This window comes from Haliotis rufescens, unplaced genomic scaffold (assembly GCF_023055435.1).
Source record: "Haliotis rufescens isolate VD_foot unplaced genomic scaffold, xgHalRufe1.0.p SCAF_21, whole genome shotgun sequence".
NCBI lineage: Eukaryota > Metazoa > Mollusca > Gastropoda > Lepetellida > Haliotidae > Haliotis > Haliotis rufescens.
In genome coordinates this window covers 8,701,303-8,726,198 of record NW_025963902.1, presented here as the reverse complement: position 1 = coordinate 8,726,198, position 24,896 = coordinate 8,701,303, and the positions used below count along the sequence as shown (strand labels likewise).

General features: G+C 42.1%; 1 protein-coding gene across 1 annotated transcript in view; it reads right to left on the bottom strand.

The window, feature by feature from the left end:
- Positions 1-360: 360 nt before the first annotated feature.
- LOC125382919 (neurofibromin-like) overlaps positions 361-24,896 on the bottom strand; it is a 46,256-nt gene continuing 21,720 nt past the window's right edge. Inside the window, exons 14-32 of the mRNA XM_048401217.1 lie at positions 24,449-24,536; positions 24,041-24,127; positions 23,363-23,482; positions 22,756-22,873; positions 21,059-21,199; positions 19,514-19,770; positions 18,629-18,690; positions 17,765-17,879; positions 16,877-16,996; positions 14,081-14,161; positions 12,797-12,937; positions 12,063-12,189; positions 11,450-11,581; positions 10,495-10,793; positions 6,970-7,194; positions 5,439-5,539; positions 4,521-4,660; positions 3,971-4,017; positions 361-2,014 (exon numbers count right to left, since the gene is read on the bottom strand). Of these exons, the coding sequence (XP_048257174.1) occupies positions 1,685-2,014; positions 3,971-4,017; positions 4,521-4,660; positions 5,439-5,539; positions 6,970-7,194; positions 10,495-10,793; positions 11,450-11,581; positions 12,063-12,189; positions 12,797-12,937; positions 14,081-14,161; positions 16,877-16,996; positions 17,765-17,879; positions 18,629-18,690; positions 19,514-19,770; positions 21,059-21,199; positions 22,756-22,873; positions 23,363-23,482; positions 24,041-24,127; positions 24,449-24,536 (2,731 nt within the window). The 3' untranslated portion in view covers positions 361-1,684. The remainder of the gene's footprint in view (positions 2,015-3,970; positions 4,018-4,520; positions 4,661-5,438; positions 5,540-6,969; positions 7,195-10,494; positions 10,794-11,449; positions 11,582-12,062; positions 12,190-12,796; positions 12,938-14,080; positions 14,162-16,876; positions 16,997-17,764; positions 17,880-18,628; positions 18,691-19,513; positions 19,771-21,058; positions 21,200-22,755; positions 22,874-23,362; positions 23,483-24,040; positions 24,128-24,448; positions 24,537-24,896) is intronic.

Below are 24,896 nucleotides of genomic sequence, written 5' to 3'. Positions count from 1 at the left end.
CTGCACAGAAAGGGGAGTTACTTATGATTTTTCATTTAGTGAGTGAGTGAGTTGGGTCTAATGCCACTTTGAAATATTTTTAATATAAATATCACACTCCAAGCCATAGGTTTCTTTGTCTTAATTTATTCCAACTCACAATACTTTTGACCTAAAATTTCAAAAAAGTATATTGTGTTAACTTTTAGTTAGTTTCTTTTACACCCATTCTTTTGGATTAGATAAATAAACCAAGTAAAACCAGCAAGACCAGCCTCCGCATCAGATACTCACCAGATGCAGAATTCCTGAAATCTACATTAATTATTTCTTTAAAATACATCAAAAACAAGCAGGTGTCTTTATAGAATTATTTTTGGGGGAAAAATAAAACGTGTTCATTTAACTTTCAAATTTGTGCACATAAAGGATTCTTATTCCACCAGCATGGGCGGATCAGAATTTTAAAAAGGGAGTGGTCCAAAATATCAAAAACCTCTCTCGGATAATGTTACTGCTTACAACATACATGTACTATATTGGTTTTCATAAAAGAAAAGGGGGGAGTGCGGACCCCCTGGACACCCCCCTCTGGATCTGACTTTGAACAGCATGTGTTAGAGTTGATGCATCACAGAGGTAGAAGCCATTTGTTATATGCAACCAGTAAGCAGCTTATTTCAGACAAGTGTTCAATGCAAATTATCTAGTTTTTGAAAGACAACAATTTGTGCATCTGGATTTTCATTTGTCTCGGACGAGTGTCCGTGTCTAACCCTGTATCAATAGTTGTTTCTCATAGCATCGATGTAGGTTTCAGGATTTCGAGCCCCCTCAATAGCCTATATTCTATAGAATTTCGAAACTGGAAGAATTAGCATTGTGTTTAAATATCACAGATATCTTTCATTTCAAAATATAGTTAATCTCTTAAAATAGATCATAACTGTACAGACATCTATGAGAGGAGGTGAACAATCACTATCCTGTTCCATGGTTTAAAAACAGAGATATGTATCAATACCATTTTCGGACTAATAAAAGGACTGGATAAAAGTTCATCTTAAATTGATTAAAACTCAACTGAAATCTCTTTTTGGTAAAAGTTATAGGAATAACCCAAAAAATGTTTAACAGATAACATTTACTGACTGATGTAAAGCAGCACATACGATAGCATAGTTTCCGATGGCTGATTGACAATGAATGTACATGTGTTATGTCCAGGTTATGAATATGTTGGTTGCTGTGATCTACTTTCTACATGGGCAATGGCAACAGATCTGCAATCAAAAATAAAATTGATAAACTGTACATAAAACTCTCTCCACACACTCCCCACATAAATATTCTCGAAACTCATTCAGCTAAAATATCGCTATGGATCTCTCGCCACATCCCTCTGGTCCCAAGAATCGGATTTCCACGACAGGTAACGTGCTACCTCCGACAGTTCGCGTACAATGGCAGTCGCGGTAACCTTCAGATACCTTACACAGCGTCCACAAGTCACATGACTAGCTTTTGGCCAATCACAGCCTCTGAATCATCCCACCTCACTGTCAGAAGCTCATCATAATTCATGATTAATGTCACATGACTTCCATCAACCAATGAACAACTCACATATCCTGTCTACAACTACACTTCATATACATCAGTGGCCATCAGCCAATCACAGTCAACCTCAGTGTTTATCAACATCTCATTCAATTGGTTCCATTAATTTTTTCTTTTCTTTCTGTTTAAAACTCCCTGCTCTATTTTTGGTTGGCAGATTGTTTGCAGAGGCATGGCGTATCCTTCCGCCGTTGGTGCCGTTTTTGTCTACAATGTCCTTGTCCGTCGGGGAGTGCATGCTCCCCACACTGAGACTTGACATGGAACTAGACAGATTCAGATTGGAGGATATTCCCAGAGAGCTTGGGTAAGGATTGAGAATGTCAAGGTCATCACCAGGGAGACATGATTCAACCATCATTGCCTTTTCTAAACAATTCACAAATAGTTCCGCTGTGTCACTGCTGCCCGAGGACTGAAAAAGACAAATGGACATCATTTAGTCGACATCATTATTTGTTATTTAACGCTGCACTCAGACAATCCAGTGATTGACATCATGAGCATCGATCTACGCAATTTGGATATGATGATATGCATCCACCAAGTCAGCGAGCCAGGCCACCTGATCCCATTAGTCGTCTCTTATGGCAAGCATGGGTTGCTGAAGACCTATTCTGACCCGGATCTTCACGGGTCTGGACATTATTAACTGGATGGGAATCATTAAATGGTTCGGAGGCAATTTAACACAAGCCACCATTCATACAGGTTGTAAATGTTCACTGATCGGGAGAAACCCACGAGCATGGTTATGGTGCTGAGATCACAAGCCAAAGGGAAGCAACTCTGTGCAGCAAATCGTGGTACTATAGATAAATAGGTTACCCATGCTCCAAAGTTTTATAGAAGATTTTTGAGTAAAGAAAACAATGGGTAACTGAACACATGCTTTGGACCGCATGTAGGAGTATTACAGCTATCAACACTTCAGATCACAGCTCCAATCTCATCTGTGTCTAACAGCCAATGATCAAGTGAGTGAGTGAGTGAGTGAGTGAGTGAGTGAGTGAGTGAGTGAGTGAGTGAGTGAGTGAGTGAGTGAGTGAGTGAGTGAGTGAGTGAGTTGGGTTTAACGCCTCTTTTAACATTATTCCAGTTATATCACGCCGTGTCAGTAACCAACCAGAAAGACAGGTTCTGCAACAACAGGGTCCAAACTAATAGGGTTCTAAGTCCTCATTCAGTTTATTTCGACAATGGTACAGTGTGAGTGAGTGAGTCAGGTGAGCTTAATGCCGCTTTAAACAGTATTCCAGTTATATCACAGCATGTCAGCTGAATGTGGGAGGAAAGCCTCAGACCTTTACCACTTCAGTGAAACCCACGAGCACAGGGTATGGCGATGACATACCTGGAAACATAATCATGGCGAACCGGGATTCGAACCCACAATCATAGGTTTCTGGCGTGGCCAAGGGAAGCAACTCTGCACAACGAATCGCGGTGCCTTAGACGACTGGGCCATCCGTGAACCCTCCCAATGATCAAGAGCACTTTTTCTTATTCTTCTTATTAAGCAGCAACTTGCTAAGGTATGAGATATAAGTGCCTGGGTTGAAAAAACACTTTCAGCCAGGGCCCACCAGCACAAACCAATCAAACCACCAGGACTATGACACTTATTTTCAATTGTCAAAGGACCAACACTATTTCGTGCAACTGGATGTTGTTGATTGTTGTTTAACGCCGCACTCAGAAATATTCCAGCTATATGACGACGTTGTGCAACTCGATCAGGGTTTTACAGAATATAGGAAAATTTCCATATCCTTACTTTAGTCTGAACCAGATTGGTTGGTTGGTTTGTTGTTTAACGCCGCACTCAGCAATATTCCAGCTATATGATGGCGGTCTGTAAATAATCGAGTCTGGACCGGACAATCCAGTGATTGATATCATGAGCATCGATCCACGAAATTGGGATCGATGACATGTATCAACCAAGTCAGCGGGCCTGACCACCCGATCCCGTTAGTTGCCTTTTACGACAAGCATAGTCACCTTTTATGGCAAGCATGGGTTGCTGAAGACCTATTCTACCCCGGAATCTTCATGGGTCAGTCTGAACCAGACAAACCAGTGATTGGTATCCTGAGCACAAATTCACGCCATTGGAGTAGGATGACATTCAATCAACTAAGTCACTGATCCTGACTACCCAATCAATTGTGTCGCGTCATACATCAAGCAGGGGGTACTGACAACCAGCTCTCCCAGGAAAGCCATCTTGCCATTAATAAAGGACATTTAATGAATTTTCAAATTATTTTAAGATGTACATTAAACACGAAATTTTCAAGCCTGTTGCTTTCCTTTGAACACATTGTCATAACGTTTGTCCAGAACATCATGAACGATGTCAGCTCACCTTTGTGAATGTACCAGCGAACCTCCATAAACCTCCAAAACCAATACCTGAAACAAGACGTGCGCAATTAGTCACCATATTTGTTTGTTTGTTTCTTTGTTGTTAAATGCCGCACTCAGCGATATTCCAGTCTGACAAAAAATCCAGTTATTGACATCATGAGTATCGATCCACGCAATTGGGATTCGATGACATGCATCAACCAAGTCAGCGAAGCTGACCACACAATCCTGTTTGTTGCCTCTTACGACAAGCATAGTTGCCTTTTATGCCAAGCATGGGTTGCTGAAGACCTATTCTACAACAGGTGTTCATGGGTCCACAGTGAAACAGAGATCCTGCTTATAGGTGCTGATCCACTGGGGTGATGGGCACACCTTTTTGGTATAGCTAAATGGAAAAGACTTATTGTCGGACAGAAAGTCCAAAGTGATGCCGATCACAGACATCTACCACTTTGGTGAAACCCACCAGCGCAAACCTGACAAACCTAGAAACATAATCGGGACAAACCGGGATTCGAACCCACAATCACCATGACAACACTTACTCTGGAGGTAGGACAGCTGCTGTTGGGAGGCATCCTCACAGGCGATCATGTTCTGGATGATGCTCTGGACTGCATTGAGGATGGCCTGGTCGTGGCACAGTGACAGAACATTGTTTATCTTTGCGTCAAGGAGACTGTGACTGTAACAAATGGAAGACTGTGATTAAGTCTACATTCTCGACTGTTGGAGCTGGGATTTATCTAGGATTTCAAACTATGTTCCTTTGGCAGGCATACTGGAAAAAGTCGTGATATAATTCAAAATTCGATTTTTGTAATGCTGTTATTTTTGTAAATTCTGAGAAATTAGTAATTTTTTAATTCAATTTGGGAATTTTAAGTCGTCTTGTCACTTATCTCAACTTTGCCAACAATATGACAACATGAATGATTTTAAAATATGCAATATACCAGTTCTTTCCAAACATATTGTGATACATATTCATTAGTATTTTAAATCATGTTAACTTGGGCTGGGACGGGTAACTCGGGTAACTCGGGTAGGGTGAGTAATGAGTAGGACCTGGGTACCCACAGGACTACCCGGACCCGTGGTTAGACACATGATATATTGTTTAAAGACAAAATTAACTAGAACTGTACGTTTAAACTACAAGTCACTTATGTTTCCGACTACGAAGTCCATTCCTTCTGACTTTAATATGTTTCAATAAAAATAAAACTTCAGTCTTCTTCAGTGTATACATCAGATTGTTTTATAAGTGTACCTAAACACCTTTTGCCAGGGTTACGGTCAAACTTTTCTCAATCGGACAGTTTGTACCTACCTCTTGAGACCTACAGCGGGTATCAGGGTAATAGGGGGATGGGTACCCGGTAGTAAATTTGGAACTGTCCCAGCCCTAATGTTAACCTCTACCAACTAATGTACTCGATTAAACAGCAGCTGCAACTTACATTACAGGAAAGACTTTAGGGAATACGACTGAGGCTTCAGCTAGATACTCGTACAATATTCTAGTCTCGTTCTCATCTGTTGTGTTCCGAACAAGTGTTGCCTGAAACAGGGAAAACAATCAACACGTGTAATAAACCACATTCTATACTACTCAACATGTGATAGGGATAATGAGACCTATGTCAGATAAACTTAAATATACACTTGACATTGATGACAATCAGTTTTGTGTATCGTGGCAAGATATAACATTGGTTTTCAACACATGTAGTAAACCACATTCTATACTACTCAACATGTGATAGGGATAATCAGACCTATGTCGGATAAACTTAAATATACACTTGACATTGATGACAATCAGTTTTGTGTATCGTGGCAAGATATAACATTGGTTTTCAACACATGTAGTAAACCACATTCTATACTACTCAACATGTGATAGGGATAATCAGACCTTTGTCGGATAAACTTAAATATACACTTGACATTGATGACAATCAGTTTTGTGTATCGTGGCAAGATATAACATTGGTTTTCAACACATGTAGTAAACCACATTCTATACTACTCAACATGTGATAGGGATAATCAGATATATGTCAGATAAACTTAAATATGCACTTGACATTGATGACAATCAGTTTTGTGTATCGTGGCAAGATATAACATTTGTTTTCAACACGTGTAGTAAACCACATTCTATACTACTCAACATGTGATAGGGATAATCAGACCTATGTCAGATAAACTTAAATATACACTTGACATTGATGACAATCAGTTTTGTGTATCGTGGCAAGATATAACATTGGTTTTCAACACATGTAGTAAACCACATTCTACACTACTCAACATGTGATAGGGATAATCAGATCTATGTCAGATAAACTTAAATATACACTTGACATTGATGAGAATCAGTTATGTGTATCGTGGCAAGATATAACATTTGTTTTCAAGGGCTCTTTTATCATTTAACAATGCCCAAATTCTGCACTTTCCCCCATTGTATCAACATCAATTTCCTTCTTGCAGCATTAACACAATGCCTTGTTTCATAGACCCATTGGTACTTTAAAATGCAACCGCAATCAAAAACACACTTTCCCATGACTAAAACACAATGACAGGTTCACGGAACCTCCTCTTGGTCTGCTGCAGGTTGGGAACCAGTCTAGAGTTTCAAGTGCCGCTCAAGTTAATTTAACTTTACCTAGGAATACATTGCACAATGGAATTTACCTACATAACCTATAACTCACAGAATAAGTCTTTCTTAAGCGACAGGAAGCAAACAATGCATTGAAACTTGAATGGTAATGATGTTCAGTAGCAAATTTGTTATAGATTTTATTCACATTCCAGCACTTTTCAACAACTGTCAAAAATAAAATTCCAGCACTTTCATTTATAATGTCAGAATCAAGCACTTTTCATCGGACATGGTTAAATTAAAGCTCTTCTAAAATCTGTGTGCACCCTGTTTAACCCCACGGCTACCCCAGCGCCACCCAGAGAGAGACTTACCAGGACCGTGAGGACAAGAGCCTGTGTGGGGTAGTCCATGAGGATGTCCGGATCCAGGAGGACGTTGTTCTCATTGGACACGGAGCTCCGCCCACTGCGCGGCTGCTGGATGGCTGATTTGGAGGACTCCAGCTTGTTGCTGCCTGGCGTTGGCATGGAACTGCTGCGGAATTTCGTCAGCGGCGGCCGTGAATTTTGATCAAGGTCAAGGCTGACGCTCTTGCCCTGCAACAGGTGTTTGAACTTTGCTGAGATGAAAATGTCATTCATTTCACTGGTAGCAGAAAAAGAAATTTTTCTGCAGCAGTAACTTGAAGTTTCTTAAAGGTAAGTCATGTTTCTCCTTTTATTTATTACTTTGTTTGCTTGTAGTTTAACACTGCACTCAAGTCAGGACCATCATGACATCATGAGCATCGACATACGTAATTGAGATACGACGACATGCATCAACAAAGTCACCAACTCTGACCACTCGATCCCGTTCGTCGCTTCATACAACAAGCATGGGTTGCAGAAGACCTATTCTAGCCCAGATCTTCACAGGTCTATTTATTACTTAAATGAGACCATGACAAAGACATAAAGCCTCACATTGAATCGGCTGTCCTATGGCTTAACTGACAGCTGTAGCAACAAATACATTCAACAATACAGGTAAGAACTGTGTTTTCACATTTCTCATTTACCTAGGGCTAATTACTATGAAAAGTAATATCTAGAGATCTGATGACAATAATTTTGCAACAATCGACAGATCTATACCGACATACTGAACAAACTTAATTGGGGACCATGAATATTTCTTGGGATATTTGTGGGGAAACTGAGTTTCTTTAAATGTGTACGGTATATAAAAATATTTCATGATCCCTCACTTCTTTGTGTTCAGTATAGATGTAGGCAAAAAATGATCCTCATGAACTAAATCTCATAATAATCAGCTGGTGATCTGACACTCAAATTGTATGTATAAACCTGTATGTATTACTTCAGTAATAGCAGAAGTCCTACTTTCACAGGGTTGAAATTACACTGTTTTATCATCGAGACATGCACAACAGTTTCACCACGTTGATAAACTGAGGTACTGAAAGACCTCTACAATCTTCATGGCAACTCTCAAAGTACAGGTATTGCTCTAGATCCACACTACACAGGCATGCTCAAAGTGCTACATTCTTATTAATCCGGTCAACGGATCTGTGTGTCCTCGGTTTTCATTCTCTGCTCCTGTATCAGTCAGCCACACTATCTAACCTGTTATTCCAGGTCATGCCCACAAGAGTTGTCTAGCCCTAGTCAGCCACACCATCTAACCTGTTATTCCAGGTCATCCCCACAAGAGTTGTCTAGCCCTAGTCGGACACACTATCTAACCTGTTATTCCAGGTCATGCCCACAAGAGTTGCCTAGCCCTAGTCGGACACACTATCTAACCTGTTATTCCAGGTCATGCCCACAAGAGTTGTCTAGCCCTAGTCAGACACACCATCTAACCTGTTATTCCAGGTCATGCCCACAAGAGTTGTCTAGCCCTAGTTGGACACACTATCTAACCTGTTATTCCAGGTCATGCCCACAAGAGTTGTCTAGCCCTAGTCGGACACACTATCTAACCTGTTATTCCAGGTCATGCCCACAAGAGTTGTCTAGCCCTAGTCGGACACACTATCTAACCTGTTATTCCAGGTCATGCCCACAAGAGTTGTCTAGCCCTAGTCGGACACACTATCTAACCTGTTATTCCAGGTCATGCCCACAAGAGTTGTCTAGCCCTAGTCGGACACACTATCTAACCTGTTATTCCAGGTCATGCCCACAAGAGTTGTCTAGCCCTAGTCGGACACACTATCTAACCTGTTATTCCAGGTCATGCCCACAAGAGTTGTCTAGCCCTAGTCAGACACACTATCTAACCTGTTATTCCAGGTCATGCCCACAAGAGTTGTCTAGCCCTAGTCGGACACACTATCTAACCTGTTATTCCAGGTCATGCCCACAAGAGTTGTCTAGCCCTAGTCGGACACACTATCTAACCTGTTATTCCAGGTCATGCCCACAAGAGTTGTCTGGCCCTAGTCAGACACACTATCTAACCTGTTATTCCAGGTCATGCCCACAAGAGTTGTCTAGCCCTAGTCGGACACACTATCTAACCTGTTATTCCAGGTCATGCCCACAAGAGTTGTCTAGCCCTAGTCAGACACACTATCTAACCTGTTATTCCAGGTCATGCCCACAAGAGTTGTCTGGCCCTAGTCAGACACACTATCTAACCTGTTATTCCAGGTCATGCCCACAAGAGTTGTCTAGCCCTAGTCGGACACACTATCTAGCCTTAGTTTGAGGCCATGCTCTACGGTCTAGCATCAGTCAGCCACACTATCTAGCCATTAGATTAAGGCCAAGGTCTCACAATATGGTCTAGCATCAGTCAGCCACACTATCTAGCCATTAGATTGAGGCCATGCTCTCACAATATGGTCTAGCATCAATCAGCCACACTATCTAGCCATTAAATTGAGGTCATGCTCTAACGATGGTCTAGCATCAATCAGCCCCACTATCTAGCAGATAGATTGAGGCCATGCTCTATGGTCTAGCATCAATCAGCCTCACTATCTAGCCATTAGATTGAGGTCATGCTCTAACAATGGTCTAGCATCACTTAGCCACACTATCTAGCAGATAGATTGAGGCCATGCTCTATGGTCTAGCATCAATCAGCCTCACTATCTAGCAGATAGATTGAGGCCATGCTCTAACTATGGTCTAGCATCAATCAGCCTCACTATCTAGCCATTAGATTGAGGCCATGCTCTAACTATGGTCTAGCATCAATCAGCCACACTATCTAGCCATTAGATTGAGGCCATACTCTAACTATGGTCTAGCATCAATAAGCCTCAGTATATAGCCATTAGATTGAGGCCATGCTGTAACTATGGTCTAGCATCAATCAGCCCCACTATCTAGCAGATAGATTGAGGCCATGCTCTATGGTCTAGCATCAATCAGCCTCACTATCTAGCCATTAAATTGAAGTCATGCTCTAACGATGGTCTAGCATCAATAAGCCATACTATCTAGCCATTAGATTGAGGCCAACCTCTCACAATATGGCCTAGCATCACTCAGCCACACTATCTAGCCATTAGATTGGGGCCATGCCCTAACTATGGTCTAGCATCACTCAGCCACACTATCTAGCCACTAGATTGAGGCCAAGCTCTAACAATATGGTCTAGCATCAATCACCTCCACTATCTAGCCTTTAGATCCATACTAGACATTATCTAGCCTTTAGATTCAGGCCATGCTCTCACATTGTGTTCTACCATCACTAACCTTCACTATCTAGCCTGCTATTCAATCCAAGCCCACACTACATTGTGTAGTACATTCTAGCTCTACTCAATCTGCCCGTGATGCTGATAGATCATGCTTCCTTTCTACGATATCTACATGACTAGCTTAGTCTAGCAAGCAGCAAGCAAGCCACAGCAACACAGCGCCACCTACCTGACTCTGCGTGAGCTGCACATTCTTCCCCATACGCGCTGCCGTCATTGCATTCTGGTCCAGAAGGTCACAGCTCTTTTGTCTCCGTGGGAGAGGGGTGGAGGCAGTCGTGGGCGGGGCATTCTGAGGGGGTGTGACTACAGTGGTGGTGGGAGGGGGAGCAGAGGGGGACACCCCCTGGGAAGAGGACAGCTCAGTATTCAGACTCTCTGTTGATGGGGACTCCGATATCATATAGTTGGCTGTCCGATGTTTCAGATGACACCGACTGCGGACCTCTTCTGACACCGACACTAAGGCTGAAGCAAGACATCAAATGTTTATTTTTCAAAACTGGATCACGAAAAATTTCAACAAATATTACCTGTACGAGCAGAAAAAAATAATTGAAATTGCAATCTTTAGCGCCATTGTCAACTGGAAGATTTGTTTTTTGTTGTTTTAGAGTGTGAGTGAGTTAAAATTAACGTCGCATCGTCAGTATTTCAGCCATATAGCGACGAGACCAAGTTAATATATTCACAATGTAGTTATTTATGCAAAGTTATATTTAAAAACAATTTATGAAACATACTTGAGCATAACAATATCTTTTATTTCGGAAGAAAAAGGGAATTAATTTCGGCAAGTCTGTGTATCAAGCACAAGGGACATAACTCTAGACATATTATGCAACGAATTTCTTGACTGAAAAAGTTGGCGGAATATGTATGTCAAATTGAGCAACATATGTTCTACATCTGATCATTTTTTTTAAACACTGAGTAATCTCAAAATAATTTTGTGAGTGCGACGTTTCGACAGAAAAAGTATTTATAAATTTGGATTTTTATTTCTTTCCAAAGTTTGAGGAAAATAGGGTCAGCAGATCTGTGTTCCAAAAGTTTTTTAAAAAGGTCGAAGAATCATATTGCTAGATTATTCCAGTCAACACAAACAACACAGTACTACCCACCTGCAAGGTATGCCACAGTCTGTGTGGTCACCTCAAACTTGTCCCTGACACTTGGTTTCACTGTAATACTGAGAAGCTGATGCAAGACGCGGATTGTCCGGGACACAGTCGTGGGGGATGGATGTCGGAATCCTGACACAGAGAAAAGATTGCATTACATGACCAATCAGTCAAATCCAGATCCAAATACAGAAAAAAAACTGAAATGGTCTCAGCTGGGATACAGGCCAGCTACATCTTCAAATCACAATATACTTGAAAACAGGAGGACTGGTTCAGAGTCAGTTTGGTTTAATGCTGTTTTGAACAGTATTCGAGTTATAACGAGGCGTGTTAGTTTTATGTGGGAGGCAAGACCGGGGTGACATAGGTCTCAGACATCTACTACTTTGGTGAAATCACAAGCGTGGTTATGTTGCTGACAAACCTAGAAACATAATCATGTCAAACAGGGATTCGATCCCACAATCATAGGTTTCTGATGTGCCCAAGGGATGCAACTCTGCACAGCGCATTGCGGAGCCTTAGATGACTGGGCCACCCAGGCCTGTTCATAATCATGGCAACACGCAAGATGACAATTCTCAGCTACAAGATATTACAGAATCCCCACCTTTGAGTAAATGTCCAACCAGAGCAAAGTTGAAGTTGAACTGGAAGCTGAGGCCCATGTAGTGGTCCAGCTGCTTGAAGTGCCACTCCAGGGGCTCCCGCGTCTCCATCATGATCTTCTCCAGGGACTGCAACATGACAAGCATGACATGAAGATTGACATGAACATGACAAGCATGACATGAACGTTGACATGAACACGACACGGGTGTACCATTGTTTAACACCATCATGCTGTTATCACCTACAGCAGCTATTCTGTTCTCCTCTCCTACAGCAGCTATTCTGTTCTCCTCCCCAACCTACCTCTGTTTACAGGTTCTCCACTTAAAATAACACACAACAAACAACCTCGTTATTGTGTTCTCCTATCCAACCCACCACCAACACAAAACCCATCTATTCTGTTCTCCCCAGCCAAGTACCTGTCCCTATAGATCCTCCACGTTTCAAAAATAAAAGAAACATACAATTCAGCTATTCTGTTCTCCTCCCCAACCTACCACCAACACACAATCCAGCTATTCTGTTCTCCTCCCCAACCTACCACCTGTTCCCAGGTCCTCAACTTTAAAATAACCACCACCATACAACCCAGCTATTCTCTTCTACTCCCCAGTCTACAGCTGCTGTGCTCCACTTTTAACACCAACATACAAATCCAGCTATTCTGTTCTCCTCCCCAGCCAACCACCCACACATAACCCAGCTAGTCAGTTCTCCTCCCCGACCTACCTTCTTCTCGAACAGCCCCATGTTGTCGAGCGTGTGTAGGTTCTGCTCCAGCAGGGCAAGTCCCGCCGCGTACAATGACACTTCATCCAGCTGCAGTACTGAGATTGCCACCCAGAACAGGAACTTGTGGATTGGAGACTCCTGAAATATGTGACACAAGTATACCAATCTCCTTGTCTGATCGCAGAATAAAATTTCTTGTTTTTTTTAAACTGATAAGAAGTATCAAATTTAACTTAACCTATCATTGATGTACCTTTGAAACATGACCCCAACATCTATAGTAAATTACTAATTTAATATTCTGAGGGGAGGGTGAGGTGGGAGGGAATGGAGCTTGTCTGTCAACTGTGTATATGAGGCAACATTACATTTTCACTATTTTCAAGAATGAAGAAATCATCCATTCAAAAGAATCCAAGTTTCCCTGAGGGTAACAAATGGACAGTCCCTAAGCATTATATATAAACAAGGGGGATGTACATGGACAAGCAGTTGAGGTGAGGTGAGGTGAGGTGAGGTGAGGGGGGCTTAACATCATGTTCAAGAATATTGCACTCATATAGCTGTGTGTGAGTGAGTGAGTGAGTGACTGAAGAGAGAAAGAGAGAGAGAGACTGTCCAGACTAATGCCTTTTTAATATTCCTTGCCTACTCAGATACCATTCCTCAGTCTACACGAATGACCCACTCAGACACAGCACACTGACTCCCGAGCCGACCAGTCCTTGTTTTAGCCCCTTAATGCCGAATGCCAGGCAGGGTAACAACAAGTACCACATATCAACTTCTTTTGGTATGACATAGCAGGGGATCAAATTCCCAACCTTCACATCTCCAGGCAGTCGCCCTATCCACTAGACCACGGTGGCGGTCAGTCACCAAGGAGATGGACATTATTGCGTTACTCACCGCCTTCAGCATGGGTTGTAGTGGTCAGTCACCAAGGAGATGGACATTATTGCGTTACTCACCGCCTTCAGCATGGGTTGTAGTGGTCAGTCAACAAGGAGATGGACATTATTGCGTTACTCACCGCCTTCAGCATGGGTTGTAGTGGTCAGTCACCAAGGAGATGGACATTATTGCGTTACTCACCCCCTTCAGCATGGGTTGTAGTGGTCAGTCAACAAGGAGATGGACATTATTGCGTTACTTACCGCCTTCAGCATGGGTTGTAGTGGTCAGTCAACAAGGAGATGGACATTATTGCGTTACTTACCGCCTTCAGCATGGGTTGTAGTGGTCAGTCAACAAGGAGATGGACATTATTGCGTTACTCACCGCCTTCAGCATGGGTTGTAGCCTGGTGAGACACATGACGACAGCCTCGATCAACGTCAGATCGGTGTAGGACTCCAGGGCCTGCAAATCAAACCATTGACTCGTGTACGACTTTAGGCTAGTGCTCATTGTAGGCAAACTGGGAAAAAGAATCAATATTTTTTTCAAATATATTTCTTTGCTTAAACCTATTTACCTAAATTCTGAGGTATTTTAACACTGAATCTTCAGTAACAATGTATAACTAAGCACAAAAGTATCTTCCTCTTTATTGGTACTGGTATCCGTGATATACAAATGAGAGAAAGAGAGAGAAGAGAGAGAGAGAGAGAGAGAGAGAGAGAGAGAGAGAGAGAGAGAGAGAGAGAGAGAGAGATAGAGTGAGTGAGTGAGTAAGAGAGAGAGAGAGAGAGAGAGAGAGATTCAAGTGAACAAAGTAATCAGCTGGTTTTACATTTTGACACTTATTTCAAAGTTTACATGCATATTTTGCCCAAAACATTAAATGAAAAGCATGGATTATTAGTGTCATATAGGGCTTGTGATGACATTTCTTCCAAAGTTTTTTTATAAACAATGCTACTATACAGGCAACAGGCTGTGAAACTAAACACAGCTCCAGACCACACAACAGCAAACCACACTAACTGAAGCCACAGTACAACAGCAAACAGGTATGAACTACTTGTGATAGCTCTACACATCTTGTTGCACAAATCACTCTAAAGTGGGACTGTGCTCAACTGGTTTTATAATGACTATTGCCACACTTTCTATGTTAACCAAAACACCCCTAAATACTTCAACATGTAACAGAGCTCCAGATAACTTTTCGAGCAATTGAGTTTTTACTCGACGGTTTCTATTTTAATTGGCTTATTACATTTTCATTGGGTAACCAATATTTTTTCACTCGTCTATTCATCACTCTTCTGGGTTTTCCCTAAACTGAGAAAACATTTTGAGATTTAAAAAAAATGAAATAATGTTTTAGATGTATATAGGTAACAGTTCTCAATATAGGCTTGACTCGGAAAGTAAATTAGCTCGTATTTGTGTTTCAGAAATAACCTCCATTGTACGCATGCTGAAAAAGCTTCGTTGGGTATTTACGCATGCTGTTTTTATACATTTAAGTTTTTCCTGTCATACCTGTGTTTCTGTACGCAAGTTAGTTGAAAGGAATAGGGTTGTTATATTTTGGGGGGGTATCTTACGCAAATACGCAGCTTATCTGTAGCGCTGATGTCACCATACTATAAAAAAGTGTTTAATTGAGGCACTGCAGCTCACATTATTGACTGATCATTCTTGACAACACATGCACAACATATAATGAATCCCACAACATTTATACATGACAAAGTCTGGTTTGGTATTCGTTTGTTTGTCGTTTAATGCTGCACTCGGCAATAATCCAGCTGTATGACTTTTAAACCCCTGCATAACATATTAAACATATAACATATGTTCAGACAAGTGGAGCGATGATATTGGACCAAGTGTTGATAATGAGTCTGCCTTAACTTTAGTTCATTATAAACTATACTAGTGAGTGAGTGAGTTGGGTTTTACGTCGCTTTTAACAGTATTCCAGTTATATCAGGGCGTGTCAGCTTAATGTGGGAGGAAAGCCCGAAGTGATGCAGGTCTCAGACGTTTACCACTTCAGTGAAACTCAAAAGCACGGGTATGGTACTGACAAACCTAGAAAAGAAATCTGGGCGAACCCGGATTTGAACCCACAATCATAGGTTTCTGGCGTGCCCAAGGGACGCAACTCTGCACAGCGAATCGCGGCGCCTTAGACGACTGGGCCAGCCATGCCCCGGCGTAAACTATACTAAAGAGAATATATAGCTTTCCTTGTCAAAAACATGATTATCTTGTTGACTAACCTGTCAAACCGATATTTCCATGAGCCAGATATGCTACTTATTATTAATTTTGTTTACTGATCTTAGTCTGACAAAAATAGATTAAAATTAGTCCCACAAAATGTGAATTGAGATTATTAGCCGAGTGTGTTTCGCCATCATAATTATCATATATCGGGGGATGGGGGTGTATTTATTTTATTCCTATTATATACTACTCAAAACAAGTAAAAGAACACCCACAATTGGAAGGCTGTGTTGCAATACCCACCAGCCATGACAGATTAAGTCAAAGTTGTTGCCATGGAAGCTAGAAAACAATTTTTTTAAATCCCAAACCATCAAAAAGCACCAGTTCACCACTAGACCTATGTATGTACAAAGTTTGGTTAAGATATGTCTCATGGTTTTGGAGTTCTGCTCCGGAAAGGAATCATGATGGATGGATGAAAGGATGGATGGACAGCACCAATTCCTATAGATATCCCTCTTCCACTTTTTGGCGGGGGATATAAATGTGGTGTCCTTTATCTTCTTTTGAGTTGTATGACAAAATAAGGTCTCACTGAACTTTCAACACATTTTCTAGACACCATATTTCCATCACACTATTTGCCAAGGGACAGGAGGGATGAGGGACAGTACAAGATTCCGGATGCTCTACTGGTCCCACAGAGCAGTGCAGCCAAAAATTAATCAAAATGTTAAGCTAAAATGAAAGTCATTCTTAAGCAGGGGAACAGAAAGAACAACAGGAGAGCAAGGGATCAGGTTCAGAACTATCAGAATTGCAGCAAGGATTACCGGACATGGGAAGCTCCATGTATTTTGAAAATTAAAAGGTTTGAACACCTGCAATAGAAAGAGAAACAAAAGCATGTATTAGACCATGACGATACAGCCCATGATAACAGTGTACCTCAATGCAAGATGGCTGGGTTCGTCGGGGGCCCATTTGGTCCTGTAGGGAGTCCGACTTCTCGCCAAAACTTTGCAGAGTACAGGTGTGGGTGAAGGTCAAGGAATAGGGAGGACGGCCCTGAAGAAGGGAGCAATCAGGTCGGGGTTATCAGGGCCAGGGCCTTGTGTCATAACTCATCTTATCACAACTACTGTTCATCTGTGTCATCATGTTTTGTTTGTTTGTTGTTTAACGCAGCTCTCAGCAATATTCCAGCTATTGGTAAATAATCGAGTCTAGACCAGACAATCCAGTGATTGACATCGTGAGCACTGGGGTATGATGACACGTCATCACCCAAGTCACCTGATCCGTATATAATCGAGTCTGGACCAGACAATCCGGTGACTGACACCATGAGCATCGATGCATGAAATTGGATACGATCACATGCATCAACCAAGTCAGCAAGCATGACCACTCGATCCCATTAGTCGCCTCTTATAACAAGCTTAGTCGCCTGTTAAGGCAAGCACGGGATGCTGAAGACCTAAACTACCCCAGATCTTCACAGGTCTTGGGAGCAATGATCCACACCACTGGGGTATGATGACATGTCATCAACCAAGTCACTGAGCCTGACCACCCGATCCCATTAGTCTCCTGTTAAGGCAAGCACGGGATGCTGAAGACCTAAACTACCCCAGATCTTCACAGGTCTTGGGAGCAATGATCCACACCACTGGGGTATGATGACATGTTATCAACCAAGTCACTGAGCCTGACCACAGGACTCTTTAAGTCACCTCTTTCGACCAGCATAGGTTGCTGGGGACCAAATGTAGCCAGGGATCCCCAGAAGGGCAGGTCCCCTGTACACAGGTGAGAGGATGCTTCTAGACTTACCTTCATCATGATCTTAAGGAGCTGCTTCACCTCAGAGTCAGTCACAGACTTACTGATGCACCCGAACACAATGATGGCCCTTGGCTGCAAGGCTGGGTTATACTGGAATGCAAATCTGAAAAAAGGAAAGCATCAATATGTTGAAGTGGTATCAATTTAATCTACATCATGGATGCCAATGTGTAGTCACATTAGGATGAAAGAAGTAAATGAACATCACAATAATAATCACGATATTAGACCTAATCAGTACAGGAAAGATCTCTCAAAGTTGGTCTGACCAAATGATCCCCTTACAAATATGTACACAATCAACTGCCATTGTGGCCATCTGATTCCCCTGGGGTACTGATGACCCATTCTGTGCCAAAGTATCAACAGCCATCGTGGCCACCGGATTCCCCTGGGGTACTGATGACCCATTCTGTGCCCGGGTACCAACAGCCATTGTGGCCATCTGATTCCCCTGGGGTACTTACTGATGACCCATTCTGTGGCAAGGTATCAACAGCCATCGTGGCCACTGGTTTCCCCTGGGGTACTGATGACCCATTCTGTGCCAAGGTACCAACAGCCATTGTGGCCATCTGATTCCCCTGGGGTACTGATGACCCATTCTGTGCCAAGGTATCAACAGCCATCGTGGCCACCGGATTCCCCTGGGGTACTGATGACCCATTCTGTGCCAAGGTACCAACAGCCATCGTGGCCACCGGATTCCCCTGGACTACAGGGCACCTATAATGTGCCAGGCTGACAACAAACATGATGACAAGGCTGACTTAAATCTGAAGCAAGTCTCAATACTTTCTCACAGCATACTGCCAAGGCAACATCTAACACTAATGCCTCTGCTCTACTCACCTCTTGGCTAGGTCTGTCCACTGCTGTAACCACTCACAGCTGGGGATATCCTTCATACAGGCCTGTGGGGAATAACAGTGTATATTAGAGCACTGGAATAGGTATTATGGTGGACCCATCATACAAGCCTTTTGGGAATAACGGTCAATATTACGCCATTGGAATAGGTCAGGATTTTGAAAACATCATACAGGACTGTAGAAATAGTGTAAAATAGGGCACTGGAATAGGTGTTACAGTGGACACATCACAAAAGTCTGTGGGGAATAACGGTCAAAATTGGAATAGGTCAGATATTGAATACATCATACAGGTCTGTGGAAATAGCAGTGTATATATATATATATGATTGCTCTGGAATAGATCAGATCTTGGACACATCATACATCACCCCCCACCGTTCCAGCCTCTGAATCTCCAGGGCTCACTTTTCAGTAAATCTACATATGACCCCTGGATCCATTCCCGTGGTTCTCGTCGTCTTAAATCTTGATTGTTGTTACTATTTTACCGACCAATCAAACGTCACAATAAGGGGAAAAAATGGGAAAGGGAGATGGACATAAAATAACCATTTCTTTTGTGTGTCAGTCTGTTTTTCAATGTTGAACTTCTCGCAAACTCTATTGTAAACATGGGACTGGACACCATGTTGTTGATGTCGCCAGCCCAACTTAAGGCTAGTTTGTAACTTGCATTCTGACTGGACTAAGTCGCGAAGCAAATCAAATTAGCTAACGAAAATCAAGGGCAGATAATTTCAGATCGCGAGAACCACGGGAATGGAACCAGGGCTGAGTGTAGGTTTACCGAAGCACTGGAGATATAAAGTGTCACCATCCCCGGACCTCCTGTAACTCCCTGCTTCATCCATGACATCCCTACCTCCATGATCTCCAGCAAGGCGTCGGCGATGGCCTCGAGAGAACTTAGAGGCATCTTCTCATTCTCGGGCGGAGACATGGTGAACGATCTATCCCCCGGGCGGTAACTGGTCCTGAAGGCACTGACGGCCGCAGACTTAACTTTGCTGATCCCAAACAGCTGGTAAAACTTAGGGAGTGAAAACTCCGCCAGACTCAGCTTGAGTACCTGGAGGGTGCTCTCTGGGGAGAGAGATCGATTGTCTGAATTTGGGCTCTCTGTGTGTGGAATATTGATACTTGTTAAAGACAGGAAAAGCATGGCGTTTGGCGGAGTCAGATCATGTAGTGATGTGATTCCTTGACATGGGTATCTAACACAAGTATAGAAGCTCTCTTAGTGATGAGGATGATTTAATCACATATTTCTGCTAATAATGTAATGCAGGGATTTATCTAGAACTTCTCTGAGGCTTACATTTGGCCCTTAATGTGCAGAAATGCCAGTAGAGGTACCCAAATTGGAGTGAGTGCGTTTTTACGCCGCTTTTAGCAATGTTCTAGCAATATCACTGCGGGGGGACACCAGAAATGGGCTTCACACATTGTACTCATGTTGGAAATTGAACCTGGACCTTCAGCGGGACGAGCGAACTCTTTAACCACTAGGCTACCCGACCGCCCCTCCAAATTGGAATAAAAGTTATAATATGAGTAGTTGTATCTAAAATGGTATATCTTTACAGCGGTTACTTGTATTACCCTGGCATCAGGACCAACAATGAGGAAGGGCTTTAATGCTTAGTTTTTGATATTTCATTCAAAATAAAGTTAAAATACCTCAAACTTTAAGAAAATAGTAATGTTTAGAAAATCCCACTTGTGAACAAAACACCGATTTTTTTCCTTGCCTGACAGAGGTACTTATATTGGAATCTCAGATAAATCCCTGTAATATCATCCATAGTTTGAGACAAGCAAACATATGCTATTGTAAAAGTATAATAAAATCTGTATAAATCTGAATCACAAACTCCCTTATGGGGAGATTTTGTATGATGTTAATGAAAAGTCATAAAGCTCATACTGGCAGCTCAATAATATATACAATTAGCCAGAGATTATTCCATGTACCATTTGCTAGTATTGAAACCATTGCTACAGAAAGTATTGTAAGGCCAAAAATATAGTCTTGGTTCTCAGGCACCCCCGCATCATCATAAAGTTTGCCACAGGTTTCGTTTTTATTTCCATTTAAAAAAATTCAAAAAAGTACTTAAATATTCCAGTCCAACGGTAGCCAAATTCTGTATCAAGGAATACTCATCAAGGAATACGTTCATATAGGAAGACCCCAGGTGGGTTGTACATAACTGTTTATTTGGTTACATAACTGTTTATTTGGTCACATTATTTGGAACGACCAAAAAGAAACCAAAACACGCCCACCCGCATTATATTTTCAAGAGCCATTGCCTGAGAACCAATTCTTTCATTATTTTTTATAGCCTAATGGAAACAAGCAGTTAAACAACAACTTGCACAAATGACACAGGTCTGAACTCACCCCCAAAGTGTAGTTGTGAACATGTGCAGAGTGAGTGGATGATGTTGATGACGAGTCCGTGCGTGGACGCCCGCAACGACAGCGGTCCCGTGGAGACTAGCAGAGTAACGATGTGGAAGAGGAATGGGAGGTGACTAGCAACTGAAACAGAAGATAGGCAGGCTCATTGATGGACACAAATCTTACCAACATGAAGAGGAACTGGAAAATACACATTGACAGATCAGTTGATCCTTGGGCTGGGATCTTTTTTTAAAACATATTGTCTGTTACCAAAATTAGGGGGTTTCTGATCTGACAAGATCACTCTGTGGAATGAGGCCATGAAGCCGAGAGTAAAGTATGGGAGTGTTATCTTCTTAGGTCTAAGGCCACTCTGTGGAATGAGGCCCTGAAGCCAATAGTAAAGTATGGGAGTGTTATCCTCTTAGATCTAAGATCACTGTGTGGAATGAGGCCCTGAAGCCAATAGTAATGTATGGGAGTGTTATCTTCTTAGGTCTAAGATCAGTGTGTGGAATGAGGCCCTGAAGCCAACAGTTAAGTATGGGAATGTTATCTTTTTAGGTCTAAGATCAGTGTGTGGAATGAGGCCCTGAAGCCAATAGTAAAGTATGGGAGTGTTATCTTCTTAGATCTAAGATCACTCTGTGGAATGAGGCCCTGAAGCCAACAGTAAAGTATGGGAGTGTTATCCACTTAGGTCTAAGGCCACTCTGTGGAATGAGGCCCTGAAGCCAATATAGTAAAGTATGGGAGTGTTATCTTCTTAGATCTAAGATCACTCTGTGGAATGAGGCCCTGAAGCCAACAGTAAAGTATGGGAGTGTTATCCACTTAGGTCTAAGGCCGCTCTGTGGAATGAGGCCCTGAAGCCAATATAGTAAAGTATGGGAGTGTTATCTTCTTAGATCTAAGATCACTCTGTGGAATGAGGCCCTGAAGCCAACAGTAAAGTATGGGAGTGTTATCCACTTAGGTCTAAGGCCACTCTGTGGAATGAGGCCCTGAAGCCAATATAGTAAAGTATGGGAGTGTTATCTTCTTAGATCTAAGATCACTCTGTGGAATGAGGCCCTGAAGCCAACAGTAAAGTATGGGAGTGTTATCCACTTAGGTCTAAGGCCGCTCTGTGGAATGAGGCCCTGAAGCCAATATAGTAAAGTATGGGAGTGTTATCCTCTTAGATCTAAGATCACTCTGTGGAATGAGGCCCTGAAGCCAACAGTAAAGTATGGGAGTGTTATCCACTTAGGTCTAAGATCAGTCTGTGGAATGAGGCCCTAGCTGAAGCCGAGAGTAAAGTATGGGAGTGTTATCTTCTTAGGTCAAAGATCATTCTGTGGAATGAGGCCCTGAAGCCAACAGTAAAGTATGGGAGTGTTATCCTCTTAGGTCTAAGATCACTCTGTGGAATGAGGCCCTGAAGCCAACAGTAAAGTATGGGAGTGTTATCCTCTTAGATCTAAGATCACTCTGTGGAATGAGGCCCTGAAGCCAACAGTAAAGAATGGGAGTGTTATCCTCTTAGGTCTAAGATCACTGTGTGGAATGAGGCCCTGAAGCCAATAGTAAAGTATGGGAGTGTTATCCTCTTAGGTCTAAGATCACTCTGTGGAATGAGGCCCTGAAGCCAACAGTCAAGTATGGGAGTGTTATCCACTTAGGTCTCAGACGGTTTTGTAGGCCCTGCTTACCATCAAGTGAGTTATTGAAAGACAACATGAGGAGGTAGCGAGCCAGGATGGCGATGTCATCCCACATCAGATGCTGCTCCAGTGTAGGTGTGGGTGACGTGCATGTCTTGTCTATCAGCTGCAGAGACAAAAAATACCGGCATAAGGGTGGGCCTGCTCATGATGCTCTTTTACAACTACAAGATACAAGAAGCTTTCGCTAAAGTCAGTTATTCAAGCAAAACAATATAACCTCTTAACAGCTATTATTCCAACACAAAAAGCTATTATGCAATCATTTAAAATGAAATTCAAATTCAAATTAACATAGCACACACAGGAAAGTAGTTATTTCCCGCCTTGCGCTTGAAACAGCACTTAGCAGTAGGACACTATTGTCTGCACAACTGTCAGTGAATAGTTGACAGTGAAGAGGACTTCTGTTGAAAATCTGAAGATTTTTATCATGTGGTGACAACAACATACAGGGTTAGGCAGCGATGTAATCGAGGTAGGATATTCACATGAACTATTCAGAATTAAATTAACCTCTAATCACACAACACTAAAGTATCTAGTCCCATGTAGTCACTGGTTACAGGCCTGCTGTATAACAACCGAGACTGACCCTGCAGAGGCGACCGATGACCTTCCGAGACACCAGCTGGACGTTGGCGGAGGTGAGTGCCACTGCTGTGTCCGCCATTATCTCCGCCTGTATGGACCCCAAACCACCCGTGACACTTCTCTGAAAACAAATCAATCAACATAAAATGTCTGTCAAATCCGTATCTCATTCAACAACTGACGTCACAAAATAAACTTACATTGACATTCTAGACAAGATAAATACAATCAAGGTGCAAGGAGAAACATTTCAGAATTGGATCGATCCTCACCTGTGAAATATCATACAGATCAGTTTGAGTAAGGAGTGACTGAATGAATGTTGAATAATGCCGCGGTATTTTTTATGAACCAATAATTTGAGCACATAATGAGCCAGGTTACACCTTGTAACAACTCCATTTTCCTTAGACAAACCTTATGACAAGCAAGGGGCACTGGGACATATTCAACCTTGAATACCCATATCAGCCTTTGTCAACCCTTATGACAAGCAAGGGGTACTGGGACATATTCAACCTTGAATACCCATATCAGCCTTTGTCAACCCTTATGACAAGGGACATATTCAACCTTGAATACCCAGGTCAGCCTTTGTCAACCCTTAAGACAAGCAAGGGGCACTGGGACATATTCAACCTTGAATCCCAGGATGTGAAGTGCTGCTGGTTTTCCATACCTTGATGAAGCTGTCTAGCACCATGTCGAGGAGGTCCCCGATCTGACCAATGTTGCCCCAGATCTTGGCCTGGATGGATGGGTACATCTGGCGGGGAAGAAGGTCACATATAACACAGCTCAAACACATATGACATGAACTAAGTGTAATTATGGCAAGCACTTGGCACTGGGACAAATGTCATTTTTGTCTACAAAATTGTTCCTCTGCTTGAGTAGAAATTTAGTATCTATTGATTAATATGTTTACTGGAACGATTGTGAAACATTATTTAAAAAAATTATAATCAAACATCATTTTGCATCCTTCATATTGATACACAAAATCTGTTCAATCAGAAAACTGATTTATGATTTCCAGTTTGCACAAGACAAACATGAGACTGGCTTCAGGACTGCCATTGCTCACCTCTTCTTCCTCTATCGTCATGGTGATGAGTTTGTCAAGTATGAGCGCCACCTTCTGCCTCTTGTTTTCATCACACTGCTTACAGAACCTGACACAAACAACACACCTGTGATTACAAAGACATCCACAGCTTACGTAAGGTGGGAAATTGGATTTAATGTCATGTCAAGATTATTGCACTTTTATTTTTTCACAGCAAAGTGAACGTGTATATGTGGTTTCTTGTATCAATCCAGACATTTTATTATAGTGCTACTCACTGAGATACCATGCCGTAGTTTAACATGATGATGATGATGATGATAATGATGATGATGATGTTTGTTGTTTAACGCCGCACTCAGCAATATTTCAGCTATATGATGGCAGTCTGTAAATAATCGAGTCTGGACCAGACAATCCAGTGATTGACATCATGAGCATCGATCCATGTAATTGGGATACGATG